Source organism: Oncorhynchus clarkii, chromosome 25 (genome assembly GCF_045791955.1).
Source record: "Oncorhynchus clarkii lewisi isolate Uvic-CL-2024 chromosome 25, UVic_Ocla_1.0, whole genome shotgun sequence".
Classification (NCBI taxonomy): domain Eukaryota; kingdom Metazoa; phylum Chordata; class Actinopteri; order Salmoniformes; family Salmonidae; genus Oncorhynchus; species Oncorhynchus clarkii.
The window spans coordinates 20455029-20479150 of NC_092171.1; the positions used below are offsets into that span (position 1 = coordinate 20455029).

At 44.9% G+C, this 24122-nt stretch overlaps 2 protein-coding genes across 5 annotated transcripts; one reads left to right on the forward strand and one right to left on the reverse strand.

The window, feature by feature from the left end:
- Window positions 1–1379: 1379 nt before the first annotated feature.
- LOC139383304 (adaptor related protein complex 5 subunit mu 1) lies at window positions 1380–5225 on the reverse strand. The gene is made up of 8 exons (XM_071127780.1): window positions 4518–5225; window positions 3655–4315; window positions 3310–3537; window positions 3069–3208; window positions 2790–2875; window positions 2551–2663; window positions 2374–2470; window positions 1380–2260 (listed from the first exon to the last, which is right to left on the reverse strand). Exons 1-8 carry the CDS (start codon window positions 4583–4585, stop codon window positions 2178–2180), a joined length of 1476 nt encoding a protein of 491 aa, XP_070983881.1. The 5' UTR covers window positions 4586–5225; the 3' UTR covers window positions 1380–2177.
- On the forward strand, window positions 5211–21730 carry LOC139383303 (exocyst complex component 5). Of its 4 annotated transcripts, XR_011628723.1 has the most exons (19): window positions 5213–5361; window positions 7814–7908; window positions 9750–9897; window positions 10127–10321; window positions 11673–11737; window positions 11997–12025; window positions 12127–12236; window positions 12462–12506; window positions 12638–12778; window positions 12871–12953; window positions 13443–13652; window positions 14257–14404; window positions 15998–16106; window positions 16260–16380; window positions 18893–18979; window positions 19085–19193; window positions 19357–19572; window positions 19729–20119; window positions 20262–21730. XR_011628723.1 is itself a non-coding variant. In XM_071127777.1 (18 exons), exons 1-18 carry the CDS (start codon window positions 5335–5337, stop codon window positions 19915–19917), a joined length of 2127 nt encoding a protein of 708 aa, XP_070983878.1. In that variant the 5' UTR covers window positions 5211–5334; the 3' UTR covers window positions 19918–21730. The 4 variants fall into 4 exon arrangements, 3 of the variants coding, with proteins under 3 accessions (XP_070983878.1, XP_070983877.1, XP_070983879.1); XM_071127777.1 differs by having other exon boundaries at window positions 5211–5361; window positions 19729–21730; XM_071127776.1 differs by lacking the exon at window positions 5213–5361 and adding an exon at window positions 5634–5873 and having other exon boundaries at window positions 19729–21730.
- The last annotated feature ends 2392 nt before the right edge of the window (window positions 21731–24122 follow it).

The following is a 24122-nucleotide window of genomic DNA, read 5'->3' on the forward strand; positions in this document are numbered from 1 at the left end:
AACCCCCGAGCTGACAAGGTACAAATCTGTCGTTCTTGAACAGGCAGCATAGGCCGTCATTGAAAATAAGAATTTGTTCTTAACTGACTTGCCTAGTTAAATAAAGGTAAAATAAAAAAAAAAATAAAAAAAAATCTCAATTTAGTTGTATGATATGTGAGTTCAAGGCATTCTAGCAGAGGCTCGTTAAACGTGCCCATTCATTTAGCAAGCCTTATTTAACCAACAATGCCACGTCTGCCAGTACAAACCCAGTGACTGCACTGACTCCAGGAGCCAGGCTGACAACAGGCCGGGATGCTCAAGAGCTTTGGAGCAGTCTGCCCCTTCCAGTTCAGTACACACACACTGGGTCTTAAAACCAAATCAATGTGGAGGGTGGGTGTCTGCCACAGCATACTGCTACATAAAAAGGTGAAGGATGCCGTGTGAGCAATTGGTTCCAATTGACAGAGGATTGGTCATGGTCAGTGGATTGGTCATGGTCAGTCTTCTGTGTGGAAATCCACATGAGAACGATTGCACCAGCAAGGAGGGCAAGAGAGGCCAGTACTGGACAATAGAACACTCAGAAGAATCTGTTCACATACTTAACCGTGTATATATGACCAATATACTGTATTCCTTTCTAACTAAAGACAGGCTGTTGTATGTCTTGGGAAACACAGCTTGGTTAACGTAAGGACACTTAGAAATATCATCCAGATGTCTGTGCAGGGAAATAGTCTAGGCTAGGGCTCTTAAAATGTGTTTTGTAGACACTTACATGTATACCTATGCATTTTCTTTTAATTGACAGGACTTTCTTATCATGGTCATGTGTGGATGAGCTGTACTCTAACCAGATTGCAATTATTTGAATCTGACCCTTATGCTGAACCAATTTTTGTCATGCAATATTTAAGGTGGCCACCACACCGTTTCTCTTTACAAGTTTTTCTCCACTTAGCCAGTCATCTGGCCAGCTGGGGGTGGTGGAGGCCTCAACTTTTTAGAGGGTTGTTCAGTGCTCCATCTCAGGCTGGAGAGGCTAGGTATTTGAAGAGGCCACTGGCTGACAGGCAGTGGAGTCAGAGGAGTGGGGGACCAGGGAGACCTGCCAGTTCTCCTGAGAGGCTCTTTGTGGCACAGACGCTGCCCGGATCAGCCTACCCTTTCACATCCCAAGCCCCATCTCCCACAGGACCTCAGCTCCAGCCGACGACAAGGCCCCAGCTGCTAATTATCTGGCTGATGGAGAGGCACTGAAGTGGGACTGTCAGAGCTAGGGGTGGCCCCTCTCTCTAAAGAGATGTGGCCAGTGGAGTGGGATGTCCAAACATTTCCAAAATATAGGAACTGGCAGCATCAATAAATAAAAATGTACACAAATGCAGACATTATTGTATTAACGTCAATATTTAATTGCAATAATTCAATATTTTCTCTTTCCAGTACTAATACTCTTTAGTAAGATTCAGTTGAATAACCATTATCTGTATTTAAAGCTAGAATCCTTAGTAGCTACATCCATTTTTGGACATACATTAAGGATATATACATTTATACCCATTGATTATTGAAGAATATAACTTATAAATGACTCATGAGCTTAATTCAACAGTCATACCCCATTAGAACCAAAAATATAAGATTGTTCACAAACATTGGAGTAAAACAATGTAAAACAAAAAGCACTGTATAGCCTCAAAACATAGTTAAAACTATAATTTTGATATCATGGATAGTCAGTCCTTGCAACCATAGCTCTGTCTATGATTTTGGGAGTGGTTACATTTCTAAAGACCCATCCCTCAGCTTTATACCAAAACAGAGGTGGGGTGGACACTTTGTTGTTGTTTCAATTAAGGATTCTAGCGTTAAGGCATATTCTTTCACTGAAAATTGATTGGTCTGTTCAGTACGGATGAGAAATTGCATTTTGCGTCTTAGATGAGACCAAGGCTGTCAGAAGAACAGCAGATACAAGCCATTCAGTTACAGCACTTTGACCATTGTGTTCATAATGTTGGATGCTGTTTGTTACACAGATTCAAACCTTGTCACCAGAATCGAAAGCAGTGTCTGTTGTCCAGCAATGCTCTTATGCTCTGGAGATCCATCATGTGTTTGGCCCATCCCAGATATGGACGAAGTAGTCATTTCCTCGATGCTGGTCTATACTGTACAGTTCCATCCTACAGCATCATGTGTCCGGAGGACACTGGTGCAGTTCCAGTTGAGTTCCAGATAAAGTATTCTGAGGATAACAACTCCCGGGCTGCAGAGAGAAGAGAGAGCGCACATTCAGGCTTCACAAATACATATTTTTTCATAAATATATTTTTATAGAAAATAATTAAACCAGCATTAGAACCCAAATCTCTCACTCACATGTGACTATACGAGGTTTTGCAGAGGAATAGACCTGCACTGAATGCTGGTCCACACAGCATCCAGACAGAGTCAAGTCTGGCACTCGGAAGTACAACTGAAAAACATGAAGGAATGGTTTTTCTGGTATGTTTAGTTTTAGATGCATCTCCAATGTCTAGAAAGAATCTGACTTACTTTGATGTAGGCTGTAAGGTCTGTGCAGAGAGGATCTGTAGGTCCTGGGAGCTCCCCTGAAAAACTCACACTGCCCTCTAGTGACACCTCGCGGGACTTGGGGAACTTCTGGCCTAAAGAGTGATAAGGCAGAATATACACGTTATTTTTCCATAAACAAAGGGTATTTGAAACTTAAATATGTGGTAAACTGGGTCATTGCACAGTGTAAATGTTGTCCCCAGACCAATGAGACGTACCGAGGACCCAGACCAGCAGGTTCTTCTCCTTGGACACTTCCAGCTGTCCTGAGCTCACTTTCACATCCACACTACCCATCTGGTCCCTGCAACAACACAGAGGTTCAGAGGTTAAACGTAACCTCAAGTCGAGATGTGTTTCTTTACAAGATTCCAGAAACACTGCATTTTTAAGCAACACTAGAAGGGATGATTATGTGTAATAAGCTACTATATTGACATCAGGAAGTGCATCATCAATGTGAGATGTTATGCATTGTTTATATGTGCATAGGTTACCTGTTAAAGAACGGCAGATGTGCCTCACAGTACTCAAAGCTGTTCCTCACACTCTCGTGAAGTTTGAGACTCACAGTAATACGCAACTGGTTGTCATCATCCTTCAGCTGATAGGTGCCTAGGATAGGAGGCACGGGAACCTGAGAAAATACATCATTCAATCTGACGAGATGAAGACAGCAATGTATGAAGGAGTGAATGCATGTTTTTAGCTATTTTTACAAGCTCTGGACTTGTGTACCTGAGATGTGTAGCTGCAGAGCCTGAAAGGCTCAAGAGGAGGGGAGAAGGGGAACTTGTAGGGGCCAGAGAAGGCAGAGCTGTCACAGTCCTCAACACTCATGGCAGTCAGAACACTGGCATCCAGTGAAGACACACAAGGGTGGACCAGGACATCCATCAGTGGTGAGCCATTGGGTGGCAGTGTGAGAGTGACCGTCACATTGGGAAGGACCCCTTCCACTTCACACTGATGACACAAAGGGAAAAAGCACAAATGGGTTAGAGAGAATGAGTAGACAGCAGAAGGTAACAAGACACTTCAGTATTGCATTACCATAGACATAGACAGTATCACTGTGCTCACCTTGCAAGTCACTGTGCCATAGACATCCCAGAGGTCCTGCCTGTTTCGGTTTCCATACTGCATGGAGCGCACCATCTCCGTTAGAGCTACATTCACCACAGCCCGACCACGGTGCACCCCTGTTTTCCAGGCTGGCTGTTTCTGGGTCCCTGCAGGAGTGGGCATTGCTGATGCCGATGAGGCCCCTGGCTGAGGGATGTCCAGTGGGGTCCCGAGGGGGCAGATCTGCAGGAGGATAGAGGGCATCATGGCCAGGCGAGAGGTCAGCCCCTCTCTGTCAGGCTTACTCCCAGACCCACAGAGGAAAGCCTGCAGGCCCGCCAACAGTGTGAGGCCCTGGGAGACAGAGAACAAGCTAGCCAGAGGAGGCCGGGGATCAGCGGGGGCATCCACCACGGCCAGACAGGCCAGGATCAGAGGCCCCTGGGAGATGACCAACATTGGCCAAAGAACCCCTCCACTGGGGCCTTCTACATGGAGCTCCAAGGCTGGTGAGCGCTGCTGGTGGAGACAGTCATCTCGTAGAGCCATGTAGGGTTTGTCAGAGTCAGAGAGGCCCAGCTCAGTGAGTAGGAGCTGGAGCACAGTGCCATCCTCTGGGACAGACACATACAATGAGCCGGCCATACACTTAGCACGCTGCTCCACTGTTGGGTATCGCCTGTGTGAGAAGCCAACACTTTTACCAACTATGCACATAGCCAAAACAGCAATACGGGACAGGTGTGAATTAACACACACACACACACACAGAGATAGACAGAGACAGACATATACACACACACACACACACACACACACACACACACACACACGATGACATTACATTTTACACAAACAATGGAAGGAAAAACATTACAAACCTGGAAAAGCGCACTGCTACAGACTCTCCCCTCTCGTAAGATATAATCCACAATGCCCTCACACTCATTTTGTCCAGAACAAAATGCCTGTGATTGACAGGCTATGCATACATATGATAACCACGTTTCTTCTGTGATAGATCTATAAGGGAAATCTTAAAGTAGTCCAACAAAGGGGGACATAACATTTTGCCTCATTTTAAACTTGCACGACTGAGTTTTCATCGATATTCTGTTCTCGTTGCAAAATTAACTTCCTATTTTTACAATCATGTGACAGCCTGAACCAATCAGGATACTTTTGCGCATGTGTGTTTACGCAGTGTACCTTCCGGGGTGTCACTAGTTACCACAGCCACAAAGTAAAACATTATTTTTAAAAAATGTTTACATTTTGGTATTCATTTAAGGTTAGGCATAAGTTTTGCAGTGTGGTTAAGGTTACGTTTAAAATCAGATTTTGATAAGATAAATTGTAGGCGGGGTTTAGTCATAATAATGGACACGCTCGACATTGCAGCCGACTTTAAATGCGAGTCGAGACTGACTGATTTACAAATTCCCTTGCATCCTAAATAACTGCTCAATGTTATTGATCGATTAGTCAGTCAGTCACAATTAACCCATGATACACCACGGTTTTGACGCTCTCGAATACGGCCTAAGGCTATGGAAACTAGTGACGACCCGGAAGTAGAGCTGTTAAATGTATCAACAAAGGGCAAAACATAAATCCAGCTGATCAATCAGTCGGCTGTCATACCCGAATGTTAGTTTGCCTAAACTGCAATTTGTACATTGCAGATATAAGTAGAACATGGCAACGACTCCTCAACTATTCGAGGTAAAATAAACTATGTTCCCTTGGCCTAGCTGACTGCTAACTTTAGTGGTAGCTTAATAGCTAGCTAGGAGGATAAGTATGAGCTAGCCAACCCCCTGTTTAAACGTTAGATGAGTAGCGTTAGTTGAAATGTGAAATGTCTTAATTTAGGCTAACTAGCTAGCCAGATATAGCTATAAGGATTGGAAATTGTGCCTCAGCTAGGAAGTTGCCTTGCCAGCAGATCCGACCCGCTTGCTTACAGCTGCACTAGGGTCGGATAGGCTTCCTCTGTAGGTTAAGACACCACTGAGCCAGCGCGAGGTAAGGCTCGGATAACGTACTTTAAAACAGGGATGAGAAATGCGGTGTACTCCGAATTGTCCCAACATCCCAACTGTTACACCGAAAAAATTCGGGAGTACAACGCATTTCCCAGGATTGAGGTACGTTTTCCGAGCCATATCTCGCGCCGGCTCCGTGGTGTCTTAACCAACACAGGAATCCTATCCGAACCCAGGCCTAGCGCAGCTGTAAGCAAGCGGGTCAGATCTGCTGGTTAGGAAGTTGCCCTGCTGTCCATTAGCTAGCTACGTTACCATTTGCTAGCTATTTTGCACTGACAGCTAGCTAACAAAGCTAGTTACTGTAGTGTTTACCCAGGCAGATGTTGACGATGTGATCATTTGTCAATCATTATGTAAGTTGACTAGAGGGTTATACTACAAAGTAGGTTCAGTGAGTTAGCCAGCTAACTTGATAGACAACCAGAAATAACCGATTTTTGTTGGTTAATTAAGAAAGCTAAACTCATGTTTTAAAATGCTGAGCCCATTTCAAGTTATTTTAGAGCATTTAGACAAGTTAGCTGGTTAACTCATTGAACCTGATTTGTAGCATACCCCCCAGCTCTACCTTAACGATTTGTGATTGTTACCAAAGTTACCTCTAGCTTGGGGGGCAAAGTGTATCCATCCCACTGGGCACTTCAATCTGGCCCGCAAGACGTATTACATTTTATTATATATTATTTATTTTTTGTAAACATTTTTTATCCCCAATTTCATGGTATCCAATTGGTAGGTACAGTCTTGTCCCATCGCTGCAACTCCCGTAGGGATTTGGCCCAGCCCGCCACAGGAGTCGCTAGACAAGGAAATCTCGGCCTGTCAAACCTTCTCCTAACCCGGATGATGATGGGCCAATTGTGCACCGCCTTATGGGTCTCCCAGTGGGATTGAACCCGGGTCTGTAGTGACGCCTTCAACCGCTGCGCTACTCGGGAGGGCTCCGCAAATTGATTGCATCCCTCCGTTGAATTTCAAAACCCCGATGTGTTCCTCCAGCCAAAACGTTTGCCCACCCCTGCTCTGTCTTATGTTATTGCCTAAGTTACTGGTTTACAGTAGCATTGGCTAGGTAGCTTGTTACCTAGCCAATGTTACGCCCCTAGATATCAGTGTTGGGGAGTAGTGAACTAGCTACATTGTTCATTTAATGACATTTTGCAATAGCTTGGTGGTGGTTGAACTAAATTCAAATATTGGTAGTTAATTACTTTTTTTTGCCATGTTTTGGTGTAGCTAACTACTGTAACTGCACGCTACGTTTTTGCAAAAAGAAAAGATGGGTGAGGGAAATAATTTCCTTTATTTTTTGGCATCAAACCTAGCTAATTCTCACTTGAAACACGCTGTGTGCCTAATTCTAACTTTGTTAAATAGGCTAAATCATACAATCTGTTAACATCTGACTATAGGGATCTGTTCTTGCAATTTGTTGTATATGACATTTCAGATTTAATGTTATTTTTTTCACTAAGTAGTTTGGAAGAAGTTAACTTTTTTTTCTAAGTAGCTTTAGTTAAGTAAACTATATTCTTCTTAAGGGTAGCTTAACTTCAGTGTGAAGTAAATGGTAGCTTGGTAAACTGCAGCTGTCTAAGGCACTGCATCTCAGTGCAGTCCCATAGGGCGGCCCACAATTGGCCCAGCGTCGTCCAGGTTTGGCCGGAAAGGCCATCATTGTAAATAAGAATTGTTCTTAACTGACTTGCCTAGTTAAAACAAAACAAAAATAGCAACTATATTTTCAGAGTAGCTTCCCCAAAACTGCCAAAAAAGCATTGAAACCATGTAGCCAGCTAGCTACTTGAGTGCACCTGTAATCAATCAGACACAATAAGGTTTAATGTATGCCATGGTCTAGTCAACTAAACTCAACGATTTACGATGGAGTAGAGCAGCGACTAGTGTGGGCGGATTGGAACTCCGACATCACATAAAATGAAGTTTTTATTAAAAAAAACTACCGATTTCAGCACCCAAAGATTAGCCCACAATTATACAGTCGTTGAGTTTAGTCGGCTAGCCAGGTTCCAGTATTGCTCATGTCACATCCCATGCTCACCATTTATCTAAGACAGCCTTGACAGGACAGAGATTGACACTGTCTGTGTGTGCTTGATCCACAGGAGCCCTTTGATGCAGATGAGTACATAGAGAGGTTGGCCTGGAGAACCCCTGGAGGAGGGTCCAAAGGCGGAGCTGAGGCATTTGACCCCAAAAGGTAGTCTTGTTCTAAAGACATGGCTTTATTGAAAGTTACCGTAATCATGACTCTTGATCTCTTTTCGAAAGACTAACTAACCGTAACACCTACCACCAGCCTAATCTTGATCAACCAGCAGCCAATCCCCGGTTTTATTGCAGGTCCTTGTGCTTCCCCTTTTAAGACCCTTACCTTTGTTTCAGCCTCATCCCCCTTTCTTAAAGCTCTAGTCCCAACCATACAACAAGTTCTATTTAAACCTCCATTGAAGATAACTCAGAGGCAGTGCGTAATGGGAGGCCACCGAGCTCTGAGTCATACAGTAACTGACAGCAAGGAAATGAATGTGCATTGGGAAGGGATGGGAGATGTCCCTAAGCTGAAGCCACTGCTGCGGGAATTAGCTAAGAGATTAAATACTCATCATTTTGGGACGTTTCCTAGTCTGTTAAATATGGTGCTGACTTACAACATTTGCTCCACAGTCCTCACTTTAAATGTAGCTGACGTAGCTCCCAGTTTGTAGAGCTTCGTAAATGTGGGGACCCAAGGATTAAGCCCTCAATACTATGTATAAATATTAACTGAATGAGTGTAAGGTTAGTACAGTGGTCACCAACCGGTCGATCTCAATCTGCAAGGCATTCCTAGTCGATCACCAAACATTTCTGAAGAAAAGTCAATGATAAAGCCTTGCACTCCTATCTATATATATATATATATATATATTTATATATTTATTTATTTATTTAGAAGGCATCTTGCTCTGTTGGCAGTAGGTTCATTTGACTCAGAAGTTCTGCACGCCTGGTAGGCAAAGTGTTCCCATTTTGAACTACATTTCATTGTCTGGCGGGACAGACTCTGCCTACCCGGCAGACCAGGAAAGTTCAATCAAGTGTGCTTACTGCGCTGTCCAGTCTGTTAGCTAAAATCACTGTGCATACAGCTTCCACAACCCCACAGCAAAGTTTGATATTAGCCTAGGTGACATTTCATAGCTTTTAAAACCTCGACCAGAGAGAGACTGTCAAAGAATATAGCAAAGAGCTGGTGTTTTTATGAGTGAGTTAATGTTTCTGTTTTTATTCAACCCTTTTTCAAAACATAAATGTGCTTTCCCTACTTCCACTCGCGCTGCAACTCCAAGGAATGAGTATCGATAGACCTGCGTCTTTTATTAATTGCTCATTGTGTCAAGGAATATTTCATTTTTTCTGGTCGTATGCACAAATTCATGTTGTTCCTGAGGCAGAAATCTCTCTGGTCAGTCTCACCGGAGGAGAGACTGTGCTCTCCCTCTGCTGAGACTGACCATCAGATGCAGGGACCATCACTCTAGTAAAAATAAAAAGCCAATTAATTAAATGTATGCTCAGCTGTACCTCGAAAGTGATAGAACTTATCTATTTTGTTATCAAACCTCGAGTTTTGAAATACAATATGGTCTGAGAAGAACAATATTGTCAGGCCAGTCATATAGCCAAATGCTGTGATTATGTACTAGGCCTACGGCACAAACCTCATTCCTACAGAACATTTTTTTATTTTTATTGCATAGACTTTTTAAATCATGTTTTTTTTTATCTGAGTGGTAGATCTTGGCTTGCATTTTGACCCCGAACGTGATCTTGACTCAAAGGTTGGTGACGACTGAGTTAGTAGGACAAATCCAACCCTAAATGACTCACCCATGCTAGTATACTAAAGCATTTAGTCTACCCTTTGTTTGCTGTGAACTTATGGCTGTAGATCAAGTTGAAGGCCAGCTTGTAAGTGAACTCATGGCTATGGAGAGTCTAGACCAATGTGAGGTAGGCCTGCAGTCTTTTAAAGCCCTTGTCCTGCTTCCCTCCTAGGCTGCTGGAGGAGTTTGAGAACCACATAGAGGAGCTGAAGCAGCTAGATGAGAAGATCCAGCGGCGGGTGGAGAAGCTGGAGCACCAGTGTCACAGAGAGGCCAAGGAGTTTGCCCACAAAGTGCAGGACTTACAGAGGAGCAACCAGGTCAGTTTCACAACCCACTGGACCCACCACAACCTCAGATCCCCAGCCTTTTACCCTGTAGACAGGCACGTTTTGAAGAGAATGTCAGAATCCAGTGTAATATAAAAGCATTATGACCCTTGGTACTTTTGAAAGCCCTGCCATCATGCAATATTATGTTTATCCCCATTCATGAATCATGTCACACAATGTGTGATTTCTTTTTGCACAACTCTCTGTCTCCATACAGGTAGCCTTCCAGCACTTCCAGGAGTTGGACGAGCACATCAGCTATGTGGCCACCAAGGTGTGTCACCTTGGCGACCAGCTGGAGGGCGTGAACACGCCCAGGCAGAGGGCGGTGGAGGCACAGCGTCTCATGACCTATTTCAATGAGTTCCTGGATGGGGACCTGCGCAGTGATGTCTTCAACAACCCAGAGAAGGTCATGATACACACATTACCATCCACCTCGTGTATTCTTAGAGATTTACCTTTTTTATGTTTTTCAAAAATTAAAAAGATTGACCCTTGAAAATAACACCACTACAGCAGTGAAAGATGTTACGAACTGAAATAAGTCAATGAACAGGATTGAGGTAATTGATCCCTTTAGTTGGATCCCTGAGCTAATTTGGATTAATCAACTGGCCTTTACTTTTTGACAATAGCTAGAGGATTGACTACCATGGATGTCAACATGCTCATGTCTGTCTTAATCGCATTAATTGCAAGGTGTGAGAGAGAGTTTTTTTTTTGTTGTTGCTGTTGACGGTCTTGGTCATCACCATTTTGTCCTACTACAGCTAAATGTGGCATGGGAAAGCACATCAAAATATATTTCTTATGGGAGAAAACTGGGCCTAATTAATCTACGTTTCCGATAAGAGTTCAAAGCCATTTGAGTGACCTCACTATCAACCCTCAAAAGTTTGATTGGGGATTGTCAGAACGGTTTAAGAGCGAGTGGGGAAACCGTAATCAAAGCGGGCGGAGAGTCTGGAGGTCAATCTCAGAGACGGGACCTGGAGATGGGATGGGAATGCTTCCAGAGAGGCATGGTGGGAATATCGGACGGATCCCTTTTCCTGAGCATACCTCCAGATGAGGGGGAAAGAGGAAAGCTGCGAGTGAATAGCTGAAGAGGGGATGGCTCTGCTAATCCTTCTGAAAGGGAGGGCTGGGCCGCCAGCGAGGAGACAAGTGCTGCTAAACCCTGACTGCAGAGAGACGGCTACATTACTTACATGGGATTTAGCTAATCTTAGCTGGGGGACAGATACTTAGAAAACCTTTGCCGCGCAGAAAGGCTGGATCCTCCTCATGGGAGCGGAGTAATGATGTTAGCTGAGGCAGGCATCTGCGGGAACAGAAGAGTTGCGGACGGCGGGCCTTTACTAGGTCTGGGGTTTTCAGCCAGCGTGTATGTCAGGGGGAGGGGAGTGGCGGGTTCTCGACAGGGCCCATTTTTTAAGAGATATCCCTGGCCGGACAGATTATTGAAGGCGATTTAGGCTGCAGTGGGATTAGAGCCCATTCAGAGGAGGCATGCCAATAAAGAGTTAGATATGCTGCTAACCCAGGGCTACTGCTGCGGATGCTGTTAGCCAGGTGAGCGGCGGCTGCTTGTTATCAGCTCCATGGTGTACAGGGAGGAGGAGGAGGAGGGCTGGTTTAACATGATGTGGAGAAGTGGAGATGTTGCTACTGTTGGTCTGCTCTCTGTTTGGGTGTCCATTTCTTATGTTTCTCTCTCTCCCTCCCGACTCCTTCCCCCCTATTTCTCCCTTTCCCAGATTAAGGAAGCTGCTGATATCATTCAGAAGTTGCATCTCATAGCACAGGAGCTGCCGTTTGACAGGTGAGTCGTCCTGGAGGCAGCTTTACACGAGCTCTGTGGTACAATGTAAACAGTATCGGTGCTGCTACTCTGTGCCTCCAGCCCAACCAGACTAGTTTTGTAAATGTTATGTTGCATTAACTAGTGTTTCTGAGTGAGAGAATACATTTCACTTCAAGTCAGAGGGACTACAAATGTCACACATGCAAGATTACATTGACATCATTTTGGGTTTGAGTCTTTTTAATCTCCGATATCCTCTATTCTTGTCCTCTTACAGGTTTGCAGATGTCAAGGCCAAGATTGCAAGTGAGTGGTTGCACTCAAAATTACCTTTGTTGCTGATTGATCAACAAACGATCGCACAGCCATGCTAAGAAAGGCAACTCAATCTGAATGTGTCTCTCTAGGTAAATACCACGACCTGGAGCGCCAGCTGGTCCAGGAGTTCACGGCGGCCCAGCGTAGGGGCGAGATTGGCCGCATGCGGGAGGTCGCCGCAGTCCTCTTACATTTCAAGGTGACCCACAAACACTGGACTGTTTTGATACGTCTCCATATTAAAGAAAGATTAGTGTTATTGTTTGAGCGGTGTATGTGTAGTAGTAGTGCATATTGTAACTTACAAATATGCACTTGTATCTCATTTAGCGTCTATGCAACCATGCATCCAGTTTGTTCTTTGGAGATGTTGGATTGTGGTAGTGATGCAGGTGTGATTGTGACATGTCTTTGTTTCCTGCAGGGCTATGCACACTGTGTAGATGTTTATATCAAGCAGTGTCAGGAGGTGAGTGTGCACTGTTCAGTTGAACATGAACCCTTTCATAACAGTTTAGTATAGAGTACCTGTGCGCTTCTGTTGTAGTCTCACCACAAGTTGTAGTCCTGAGGTCTGTAATTAACTCTGTGTGTGTTCAGGGAGCGTACATGCGTAGTGATGTGTTTGAAGACACGGCCCTCCTCTGCCAGCGAGTCAACATTCAGGTGTGCGAGGTCTTCCAGAGCCCCGAGACCGTCATGGCCAAACTCATCCAGAACATCTTTGAGAACAAACTACAGGTATAGTGAACAATATCTGCCACTAGATTTGCCAGACAATACCTTCTCTGACCCAGTTCTGTTGGACTGACTGAGCAGCTTTGTGTTTCCAGGCTCACGTGAAAGAGAAGCTGGACGAGACCCGCCGCTCTGACATAGAACAATACCTCAAAAACCTCTACGACCTCTACACCAGGTAATGTCTGTTCACCTTTGAACTCTCACTCTTAAAGGTCCAATGCAGGCTTCTTTTTTTTAATCTCGATACCAAATCATTTCTAGCTAACAATATGTACCTTACTGTGATTGCTTTAAATGAAAGCATTTTCTCAATCAATAATTTTGCTAGGTCTGTCTGGGAGTGGACTGAGTGGGGAGGGAAAAACTGAAAACTAGCTGATATTGGCAGAGAGGTTTGGAACTCTAATTGGTCTATTAACTTATTTACCACCTGGTGATGTCAACAGGCAAAACTCCATCCCACCACAACAGGTTGACATTTCAGTCAATCTTTTCAAACAGCTCTTACTAAAAGGGAATTATCATTTTCACAGTATTTTTGCAACCTCATAGTGTGGAAATATATGTAAAATACAGGAGATCAAGTTTTTGACTGCACTGGGCCTTTAATACCTCATACCCTCCAGTCTGACCATTGGTAATCTTGGCAACCCTGTGTCTCCAGGACGACAGCCTTGGCTGCCAAGCTAACAGAGTTCAACCTGGGCTCAGACAAACACACGTTCCTGTCCAAGCTCATCAAGAACATATTCTCCTCCTATCTGGAGAGCTACATTGAAATGGAGAAAGATTACCTCCGCACACGCAGCGCCATGATCCTGCAACGCTACTACGACTCCAAGAACCACCAGAAACGCCCACTGGGTGGGGGCAGGTAAGGAAGTGACTGACCACCTCTACCCTAGAGCCCCCATGACCCTCTCCTCTCTCCTCCGTCTTCTCCCTTTACCCTGAACTTCCTTCTCCGCCTTGGTGTCAGACCTGAGTTGTATTAAATAGTTAAATGGCTTTAAATAGTACATCCCTCATCTCTCCACTCCTCATATCAAGGTCCTGTCTTTGAGTTCAGACTCCTCCCTTTTCCTTAATGGTGTAATGGTGAGGGAGTTCTGTTAATGACCCGGGTATGGTGAAGCCTCCCGGGTGTGAGCCAGGTGCCCTGTTTTGGCCGACGACATAGTCTGCTCAAAACAAAAGTGGCGTAGTTTAGGCACTTGGAGTAGTGAGTAGGATTCTGTGTTTTCACGTGCAAACATGATTGCTCTTGATGAAAAGGCTTTATCTGCCTTCCCAATTAACTTTTTTGAAAATTGAAGCATTTTATGGAGAAATAAGAAAGTGGTGTTTTTCTGAATGATGCACCATGCTGTTTTGTTGACGACATGACAGAGGTGCAGATTTCGATTTGATAAGGGCACTCCTCCGTTCACGTCACGGGCCATAGCCCGGTGCACTTAATCAACCCCCCCCCCCTTCAGTATCCAGGAGCTGAAGGAGCGGATCAGACAGCGCACCAACCTGCCATTGGGGCCCAGCATCGACACCCACGGGGAGACCTTCCTGTCCCAGGAGGTGGTGGTCAACCTGCTGCAGGAGACACGCCACGCCTTCGAGAGGTGCAACAGGGTGAGGCTGTTACGCTGCCCCCTACAGGAGAGACAATAACACTGACTGCAGTGATGTCACAGTCTGTACTGAATTATCATAACAGGATCCTTTGTCACAGTGATCATACAGTTGAAATCGGAAGTTTACATACACTTAGGTTGGAGTCATTAAAACTTGTTTTTCAACCACTCCATACATTTCTTGATAACAAATTGTAGTTTTGGCAAATCGTTTAGGACATCTACTTTGTGTATGACACAAGTGATTTTTACAACAATTGTTTACAGACAGATTATTTCACTTATAATTCACTGTATCACAATTCCAGTGGGTCATAAGTTTACATGCACTAAGTTGACTGTGCCTTTAAACAGCTTGGAAAATTCCAGGAAATTATGTCATGGCTTTAGAAGCTTCTGATAGGCTAATTCATCTGTACAAACAATAGTACGCAAGTATAAACACCATGGGACCACGCCGCCGTCATACCGCTCAGGAAGGAGACGCATTCTGTCTCCTAGAGATGAACGCACTTTGGTGCGAAAAGTGAAAATCAATCCCAGAACAACAGCAAAGGACTTAGTGAAGATGCTGGAGGAAACAGGTACAAAGGTATCTATATCCACAGTAAAACGAGTCCTGTATTGACATAACCTGAAAGGCCGCTCAGCAAGGAAGAAGACACTGCTCCAAAACCGCCATAAAAAAGCCGGACAACGGGTTGAAACTGCACATGGGGACAAAGATCATACTTTTTGGAGAAAAAATCCTCTGGTCTGATGAAACAAAAATAGAACTGTTTGGCCATAATGACCATCATTATGTTTGGAGGAAAAGGGGGATGCTTGCAAGACGAAGAACACCCATCCCAACCGTGAAGCACGGGGGTGGCAGCATCATGTTGTGGGGGTGCTTTGCTGCAGGAGGGACTGGTACACTTCACAAAATAGATGGCTTCATGAGGAAGGAAAGTTATGTGGATATATTGAAGCAACGTCTAAAGACATCAGTCAGGAAGTCGCAAATGAGTCTTCCAAATGGACATTGACTCCAAGCATACTTCCAAAGTTGTGGATGGCTTAAGGACAACCAATTCAAGGTATAGGAGTGGCAATCACAAAGCCCTGACCTCAATCCTATAGAAACTTTGGTGGCAGAACTGAAAAAGCGTGTGTGAGCAAGGAGGCCTACAAACCTGACTCAGTTACACCAGCTCTGTCAGGAGGAACGGGCCAAAATTCACCCAACTTATTGTGGGAAGCTTGTGGAAGGCTACCTGAAACGTTTGACCCAAGTCAAACAATTTAAAGGCAATGCTACCAAATACTAATTGAGTGTATGTGAACTTCTGACACACTGGGAATGTGATGAAAGAAATAAAAAGCTGAAATAAATAATTCTCTCTATTATTTGGACATTTCACATTCTTAAAATAAAGTGATGATCCTAACTGCGCTAAAACAGGGAATTTTTACTAGGATTAAATGTCAGGAATTGTGAAACTGAGTTTAAATATATTTGACTACGGTGTATGTAAATGAGGCCTTTGCAGTAGATCCCTGTAGAGTGCTGCGAGGATATCAGGTCCTGTCTCTGTGTTTTGTGAACCAGCTCTCAGATCCCTCGGACCTGCCCAAGAACGCCTTCTCCATCTTCCTGCTGCTGGTGGAGCACCTGTGTGTGGACCACATTGACTACGCACTGGAGATCGGCCTTTCCGGTACACAACTCTCACTAACTGTCACTAACACAGTAAAGGTCGAAAAACCTTTTAGAAACATTGAGTAAATCATTTTACGTGTGGGTGTAAAATGAATCTTCTCTTGTGCCTTTTTAAATGGAAAGTGTTTGTTTCTCTCGCCTCTCTCTACAGCCATTCCATCAGCTGATGCCAAGAATGCCAACCTTTACTTCCTGGATGTAGTTCAGCAGGCCAACACCATCTTCCACCTGTTTGATAAGCAGTTCAATGACCACCTCATGCCTCTTATCAGGTTAGCATAGGGTGTGTCCTGTCAATCACACCTATCCCCCCCTGTCCCATACTGCAGTCTATTGCTAGCACAGACTGGATTATTTTCCGAGATGTCTCCGATGGCGTTTAGGAGTACACCACATCAGTCATTGGCTTCATCAATAAGTGCATCGACGACATCGTCCCCACAGTGACCGTACGTACATACCCCAACCAGAAGCCATGGAGTACAGGCAACATCCGCTGTGGTGGAATTATTGTAATCAAAGGGAGACTTTGATTTCTTCAAAACAATCAAACTTTATTATTTAATTACTGGAGCTGGTCGGTAATCACCCCTGGAGGTGATCACTGAGAACCCAATGAGCGGATTTGAGCCACAGCATTTTATAGCAAAGTCCATCCTCCTGGATGTTGATGACAAAAAAACAGATGTATGGAATGGGTCACAAGGTTAAGATTTGTATGAAAGATGCTGTCTGCTGTTAATTATAAGTATCTAATTATGTAGAGACCAGGGTCTGGCTCTGGAGTCGTCTCTCCCTGGTACCTTATAGAACAGAAACATTAACTCATGTTCTGGAATGCGGTATCCCCAAGGACATCGTATATCTCCTGACAGTGTTATCTCCCAGAGGCCCACTTTCAGTTCACACCGACACAGAGTTATAAGAACCCTCTATTTTGTTGCATAAAAACAACCGTTTGATGCAATAAAAGTATTATAACAATCTTGCAATTTTGCTCTCACACTGCACTGAGCTAAAGGTTAGAGCTGTCGCTTTCAAGGAGCGGGACTAACCTGGAAGCTTATAAGAAATCCCGCTATGCCCTCTGACGAACCATCAAACAGGCAACGCGTAAATACAGTACTACACCCGCTCTGACGCTGGTCGGAATTGGCAGGGTTGGCAAACCACAGTCTCCAAAGGGAAGCACAGCCGAGAGCTGCCCAGTGACACTGGCTAGTTTAGCTTGTCTAATAGGCTAATGTATGTAAAGTCTTTAAACAGGTCAACATTCACAAGGCCGCAGGGCTTACCAGGACATGTACTGCGAACATGCGCTGACCAACTGGCAAGTGTCTTCACTGACACTTTCCACTTCTCCCTATCCGAGTCTGTAATACCAACGTGTTTTAAGCAGACCACCATAATGCCTGTGCCCAAGAACACTAAGGTAACCTGCCTAAATGACTACCGACCCGTAGCACTCATGTGTGCTTTGAAAGGCTGGTCATGGCTCACATCAACACCATTATCCCAGAAACCCTAGATCCACTCCAATTTGCATACCACCCCAACCCCAGGCAATCTCTATTGCACTCCACACTGCCCTTTCCCACCTGGACAAAAGGAACGCCTATGTGAGAATGCTATTCATTGACTACAGCTCAGCGTTCAACACCATAGAGCCCTCAAAGCTCATCAATAAGCTAAGGACCCTGGGAATCAACACCCCCCTCTGCAACTGGATCCTGGGTTTCCTGACAGTCCATCCCCAGGTGGTAAGGGTAGGTAACAACACATCTGCCACGCTGATCCTCAACACAGGGGCCCCTCAGGGATGCGTGCTCAGTCCCCTCCTGTACTCCCTGTTCACTCATGACTGCACGGCCAAGCACCATCCCAGCACATTCATTAAGTTTTCCGATGACACAACTGTGGGAGGCCTGATCGCCGACAACAATGAGACAGCCTATAGGGAGGAGGTCAGAGACCTGGCAGTGTGGTGCCAGGACAACAACCTCTCCCTCAACGTGATCAAGACAAAGGAGATGATTGTGGACTACAGGAAAAGAGGACCGAGCACGCCCCCATTCTCATCAACGGGGCTGTCCAAGCACACCAAGGCAGATATGAAGAGGGTACGACAAAACCTATTCCCCCTCAGGAGACTGAAAATATTTGGCATGGGTCCTCAGATCCTCCAAAGGTTCTACAACTGCACCATCGACAGCATCCTGATTGGTTGCGTCACGGCCTGGTATGGCAATTGCTCGGCCTCCGACCGCTAGGCACTATAGAGGGTAGTGCGAACGGCCCAGTACGTCACTGGGGACAAACTTCCTGCCATCCAAGACCTCTATATCAAGTGGTGTGAAAGGAAGGCCCTAAAAATTGTCAAAGACTCCAGCCACCCCCCTGTATATAGTCTCGCTATTGTTATTTTACTGCTGCTCTTTAAGTACTTGTTACTTTTATTTCTTATTCTTATCCATATTTTTTTTAACTGCATTGTTGGTTAGGGGCTCATAAGTAAGCATTTCACTAAGGTCTACCTGTTGTATTTAGCATTTCACTGTAAGGTCTACACCTGTTGTATTCAGCTCGGGACAAATAAGATTTGATTTGTACTGTACACTATTACTGCCTCTTACGGTTTGATAGCCTCCCGTTGTTGTTGTTATTATTATTATTGTTATTCACTAACAGGTAGCGACTCTGTAGCAAGCTTCATGTTTTCCAGATAGTTGTTCTGTGCTACTTTGTATTACCGTTGACCTTTTATGGACCTTCTCTCTCCACCAGCTCTTCTCCCAAACTGACAGAGTGCCTGCGCAAGAAGAAGGAGGTGATTGAACAGATGGAGGTGAAACTGGACACCGGCATAGACAGGTCAGTAAACCACTTTTTTATGTTATCAACAACATCATGGGAAATTAGTGAATGTATTATATTAGTGTGTGAGGGGTGGTTGTCATGGTGTTGTCCTCTCTGCAGAACGCTGAACTGCATGGTGGGACAGATGAAGCACATCCTGGCTACGGAACAGAAGAAGACAGACTTCAGGCCTGAAGACGAGAACAACGTTATGATCCAGTGCACCGCAGTAAGGAGTGAACTGCACCCAGCCTCCACCCCTTGTCTCATATGCAAAGAGAAACTGTAGTCGGATGAGTTTTAAAAAGTAAAAAACAAATCAGTGCCATTTCACTCGACCTGTGACTCCCAACCAGACGGTCTGATGTCCCCTTCCTGCCTGTGCTCCCCAGGCCTGCTCCAAGGTGTGTGTGTACGTAAGTCGGCAGGTGGAGCGTGTGCGGAAGTCCATGGACGGTAAGAACGTGGACACAGTGCTGACGGAGCTGGGCGTGCGCTTCCACCGCCTCATCCACGAGCATCTGCAGCAGTACAGCTACAGCTCCATGGGAGGCATGCTGGCCATCTGCGACGTGGCCGAGTACCGCAAAAGTGCCAAGGACTTCCGGGTGAGAGGTCACACCAGAGTTAGCATTACAGCTGTAACAACAATTTACATCATAATATTAAGCGCTAGTAATGCTACCGAGTTAATGCTAGCTAGCATACTGGCTTGGGTTGGATGTCGTAAAAGTTCTGTGTATGATTGACTGTCTGTCCCTCAGGTTCCTTTGGTGCTGCAACTCTTTGACACGCTCCACGCCTTGTGTAACCTCCTGGTGGTCGCCCCCGACAACCTCAAACAGGTTTGCTCCGGCGAGCAGCTTACCAACCTGGACCGGAACCTTCTGCACGCCTTCGTCCAGCTGAGAGTGGACTACCGTCAGGCCAGACTGGGACGCCACTTCAGCTAATGGCCCCGGTCTATGGGTCACTGTCCATCCATCCATCCAATCACCAGGCCCTATGATTTCACAAGATTCACCATGGAAACAGAATTCAGCCAACCTGGATGTTAGTCTTTCATTCTCATCTGCAGTAGCACCTTTTGCTTGTTTGTCCGTCTTAGAGGCCAAGAAAGACCGCCGCCATTCACAGTTGGGCTACCTGCATTTTGCCCTTGATTTCTGCAATGCAAAGATATATTGACTGAGCTCTCTTGTTTCTAAATACTAATCAACCAAACCACCGTAGAAGATTGTCATATTGCCGGTAATATGGACCTTGATTTCCAAGATTTCTACTTTAAAATAAAGAGACGTTTTGTTTTGATTGTGCCAAATATGTTCTGTGGCTGCACTTGTCCACAGGAACAAACTCTAAAGCTGCAGTATAGGGAAGGTTGAATTCTGCATAGCTCAGGCATGTCATGGCAATGACTGACTGGAAACAGCCACCCCTCATAGAGAACTCCCAGAGGAATCTACTTTACTCTCACCACCACTACCATCTCTCTCATATCGCTCTCCCTTATCTCTCTCTTGCTCTCTCATACACTATATGGACCAAAGTAAGTGGACACCCCTTCAAATTAGTGAATTCGGCCATTTCAGCCACACACGTTGCTGACAGGTGTATAACGTTGAGCACACAGCCATGCAATCTCCATAGACGTAGAATGGTCTTATTGACAAGCTCATTGACATTCAACGTGGCACTGTCATAGGATGCCACCTTTCCAACAAGTCAGTTTATAAAATTTCTGCCCTGCTAGAGCTACCACAGTCAACTGTAAGTGCTTTTAGTGGGAAGTGGAAATGTCTAGGAGCAATAACGGCTCAGCCGTGAAGTGGTAGGCCTCTAGACTATTCTGTGCTTCCAACTTTGTGGCAACAGTTTGGGGAAGGCCCTTTCCTGTTTCAGTATGACAATGCCCCCGTGCACAAAGCGAACTCCACACAAAAATGGTTTCTTGATATCGGTGTGGAAGAACTTGACTGACTTGCACAGAGCCCTGACCTTAACCCTAGCGAACACCTTTGGGATGAATTGGAATGCCGACTGCCAGCCAGGCCTAATCGCCCAACATCAGTGCCTGACCTCACTATTGCTATTTTGGCTGAATGAAAGCAAGTCCCCGCAGCAATGTTCCAACATCTAGTGGAAAGCCTTCCCAGAAGAGTGGAGGCTGTTATAGCAGCAAAGGGGGGACCAACTCCATTTTAATGCCCTTGATTTTGTAATGAGATGTTTGATAAGCAGCTGTCCACATACTTTTGGTAATTTAATGTATCTCTCCATATCTATATCTAACGAAGCCTGGTATAGAGCTCCGCTGTGCCTGGCAGATAGTCACATGACCACCTCTCTCCGACCCCTGACCTCAGGGCAGAGGTGAGGGGTAAGCATGTCTGAGAACCACTCAGAGGTCCTGGGTGGTCTGTCTGTGGCTGGGATGATGGGTAATTGCCTAGATCGACACCTGTTCATCCACACCGGCTTACGATCCATCCTTTGTGGCCTGGATCAGTCCTGAATCAGGGTCAGGACACAGTGAAATGTTACTCTTCAGTGCTTAAGGAGATAATGAGTGAAAGTTAAGTGGACTTCACAGGGAATACGGGAGGCCAGGGAGGGTCAAGATCATTGTGCCTCGGCTCTCACATGGTGGTCATTGACTGTCAGTGTCAGTTAAGATCAAACCTGAAGTTCTATTGTCTTATGATGCTGTTCCCAGTGTACTGCTCTTGACCTTAATCAATGATTCATAAAAAACGTTTTGTTTAATTAGCGTCTTTACTTCTAGCACAACCTTACTGGTTCATTTTCATAAACAGTTGAGTTTGAGATGTTAGTACTGTTATTTATTTGTACTATTTTCTACATTGTAGAATAACAGTGAAGACATCAGAACTATGAAATAATACATATGGAATCAAAAAAAGTGTTAAACAAATCAAAATATATGTTATATTCTTCAACGGAGCCATCCTTTGCCTTGATAGTTTTGCACACTCTTGGCATTCTCTCAACCAGCTTCACCTGGAATGCTTTTCCAACTGTCTTGAAAGAGTTCCTACATATGCTGAGCACTTGTTGGCTGCTTTTCCTTCATTCTACAGTCCAACTCATCTCAAACCATCTCAATTGGGTTGAGGTAGGGTGATTGTGGAGGCCAGGTCATCTGATGCAGCACTCCATCACTCGCCTTCCTGGTCACAAAGACCTTACACAGCCTGGAGGTGGGTATGGGTCATTGTCCTGTTGAAAAACAAAAGATTGTCCAACTAAGTGCAAACCAGATGGGATGGCGTATCGCTGCAGAATGCTGTGTTAGCCTTGCTGGTTAAGTGTGCCTTGAATTTAAATCACACCTCCTCTTCCATGCTTCACGGTGGGAACCACACATGTGGAGATCATCTGTTCACCTACTCTGAGTCTCACAAAGACACAGTGGTTGGAACCAAAAATCTAACATTTGGACTCATCAGACCAAAGGACAGATTTCCACCGGTCTAATGTCCATTGCTTGTGTTTCTTGGCCCAAGCAAGTCTCTTCTTATTATTGGTGTCCTTTAGTAGTGGTTTCTCTGCAGAAATTCCACCAGGAAGGCCTGATTCACGCAGTCTACTCTGAACAGTCGATGTTGAGATTTGTCTTCCTTGAACTCTGTGAAGCATTTATTTGGGCTGCATTTTGAGGTGCAGTTAACTCTAATGAACTTATCCTCTGTGGCAGAGGTAACTCTGGGTCTTCCTTTCCTGTGGTGGTCCTCATAAGAGACAGTTTCATCATAGAGCTTGATGGTTTTTACGGCTGACATGAAGAAACTCTTGACATTTTCCCGATTGACTAACCTTCGTGTCTTAAAGTAATGATGGACTGTCGCTTCTCTTTGCTTGTTTGAGCTGTTCTTGCCATGATATGGACGTGGGTCTTTTACTAAATAGGGCTATCTTCTGTATACCACCCCTACCTTGTCACAACACAACTGATTGGCTCAAACGCATTAAGGAAAGAAATTCCACAAATTAACAAGGCACACCTGTTAATTAAAATGCATTCCTAGGTGACTACCTCATGAAGCTGGTTGAGAGAATGCCAAGAGTGTCCAAAGCTGTCAAGGAAAAGGGTGGCGGCTTTGAAGAATCTCAAATATAAAATATATTTTGATTTGTTTAGCAAGTTTTTGGTTACTACATGATTCCATGTGTTATTTCATAGTTTGTCTTCACTATTATTCTACAATGTAGAAAATGGTAATAAAAAAAAACCCTTGAATGCGTAGGTGTGTCCAAACGTTTGACTGGTACTGTACCTCTGAGTCATTGGGTATTCTTAACATGCTAGACTTTCTTCCTGAAAGAGTAGTTCTCCTCTAGTCTACAGGAACAGAATTTGTTTGAGGGATTAGACATCTAGCGGTTCATGAAATGTGTGCAGTTGTCATGAACGGGAGAGACAGGGCGAGATAGAGATGGTTGAGAGCTCAGCCACAGCTCCGGCTGGCTAGTGTTGTGTAGAAGGTACACAGGGTGCTGAGTAAAGTCAAACAACACAATTAATTAGGCTAATATTAATATTATCAATGTCACTGAAATTCAATTCTCCCAGCCCTAATCACAACTACGTAGCTTGTAAAAATGATTTTGTTAGGCCACGGCGCAAACACTGGGCCTTTTCCAAACATTTGAAAACTATTTGTTTTTGTGGCGATTAATACATGCTGCCTGGGGAAGGGTTGGGGTAATGGGCCCCAGCCGGGGACGATAACTGGAGAGGAGTTGAAGGGAGAGGCACAGGCTGCCCCCAGGGATGCCCCGCCTGGGCAGATGGGAGGGAGGGATGTTGTTTTGGGGGAGTGTTTGAGCAGGTGGAGGGGATTAGTAACACTGTCAATACTGGAGAGCTGGATAAGACTGTTCCCTCTTACTCATCAGCTGCCACAGTTTGAGCAGTTCCTGCATAGACACACACATCCAGACATGTTTACACACACATGAACACACAGGGTTATCTGTCTGGAGAGGGAGACAAAACACGCTTGTTCTTGTTCTACATTGTCAACCTGGTTGAGGAAAATATATTTCCTGCTGCTTTTTCTTGTGCCTATTACAAGGCAGTCCAGGATCTGGATGTAGAGAACTGTATGTAACTTCTGAAGACTTAACACTGCCC

What these genes read in the sequence shown, in the direction of transcription:
- LOC139383304 (XM_071127780.1), bottom strand. Translation starts at nt 4,585, where the DNA reads ATGAGTGTGAGGGCATTGTGGATTATATCTTACGAGAGGGGAGAGTCT. An exon ending in ATGGCACAGTGACTTGCAAG is followed by an intron (nt 3,538 to 3,654) that starts GTGAGCACAGTG and finishes TTGTGTCATCAG; the next exon opens with TGTGAAGTGGAAGGGGTCCT. An exon ending in TCTGCAGCTACACATCTCAG is followed by an intron (nt 3,209 to 3,309) that starts GTACACAAGTCC and finishes GTATTTTCTCAG; the next exon opens with GTTCCCGTGCCTCCTATCCT.
- LOC139383303 (XM_071127776.1), top strand. Translation starts at nt 5,697, where the DNA reads ATGAGAAATGCGGTGTACTCCGAATTGTCCCAACATCCCAACTGTTAC. An exon ending in ACTTACAGAGGAGCAACCAG is followed by an intron (nt 9,898 to 10,126) that starts GTCAGTTTCACA and finishes GTCTCCATACAG; the next exon opens with GTAGCCTTCCAGCACTTCCA. An exon ending in TCTTTGAGAACAAACTACAG is followed by an intron (nt 12,779 to 12,870) that starts GTATAGTGAACA and finishes TTGTGTTTCCAG; the next exon opens with GCTCACGTGAAAGAGAAGCT.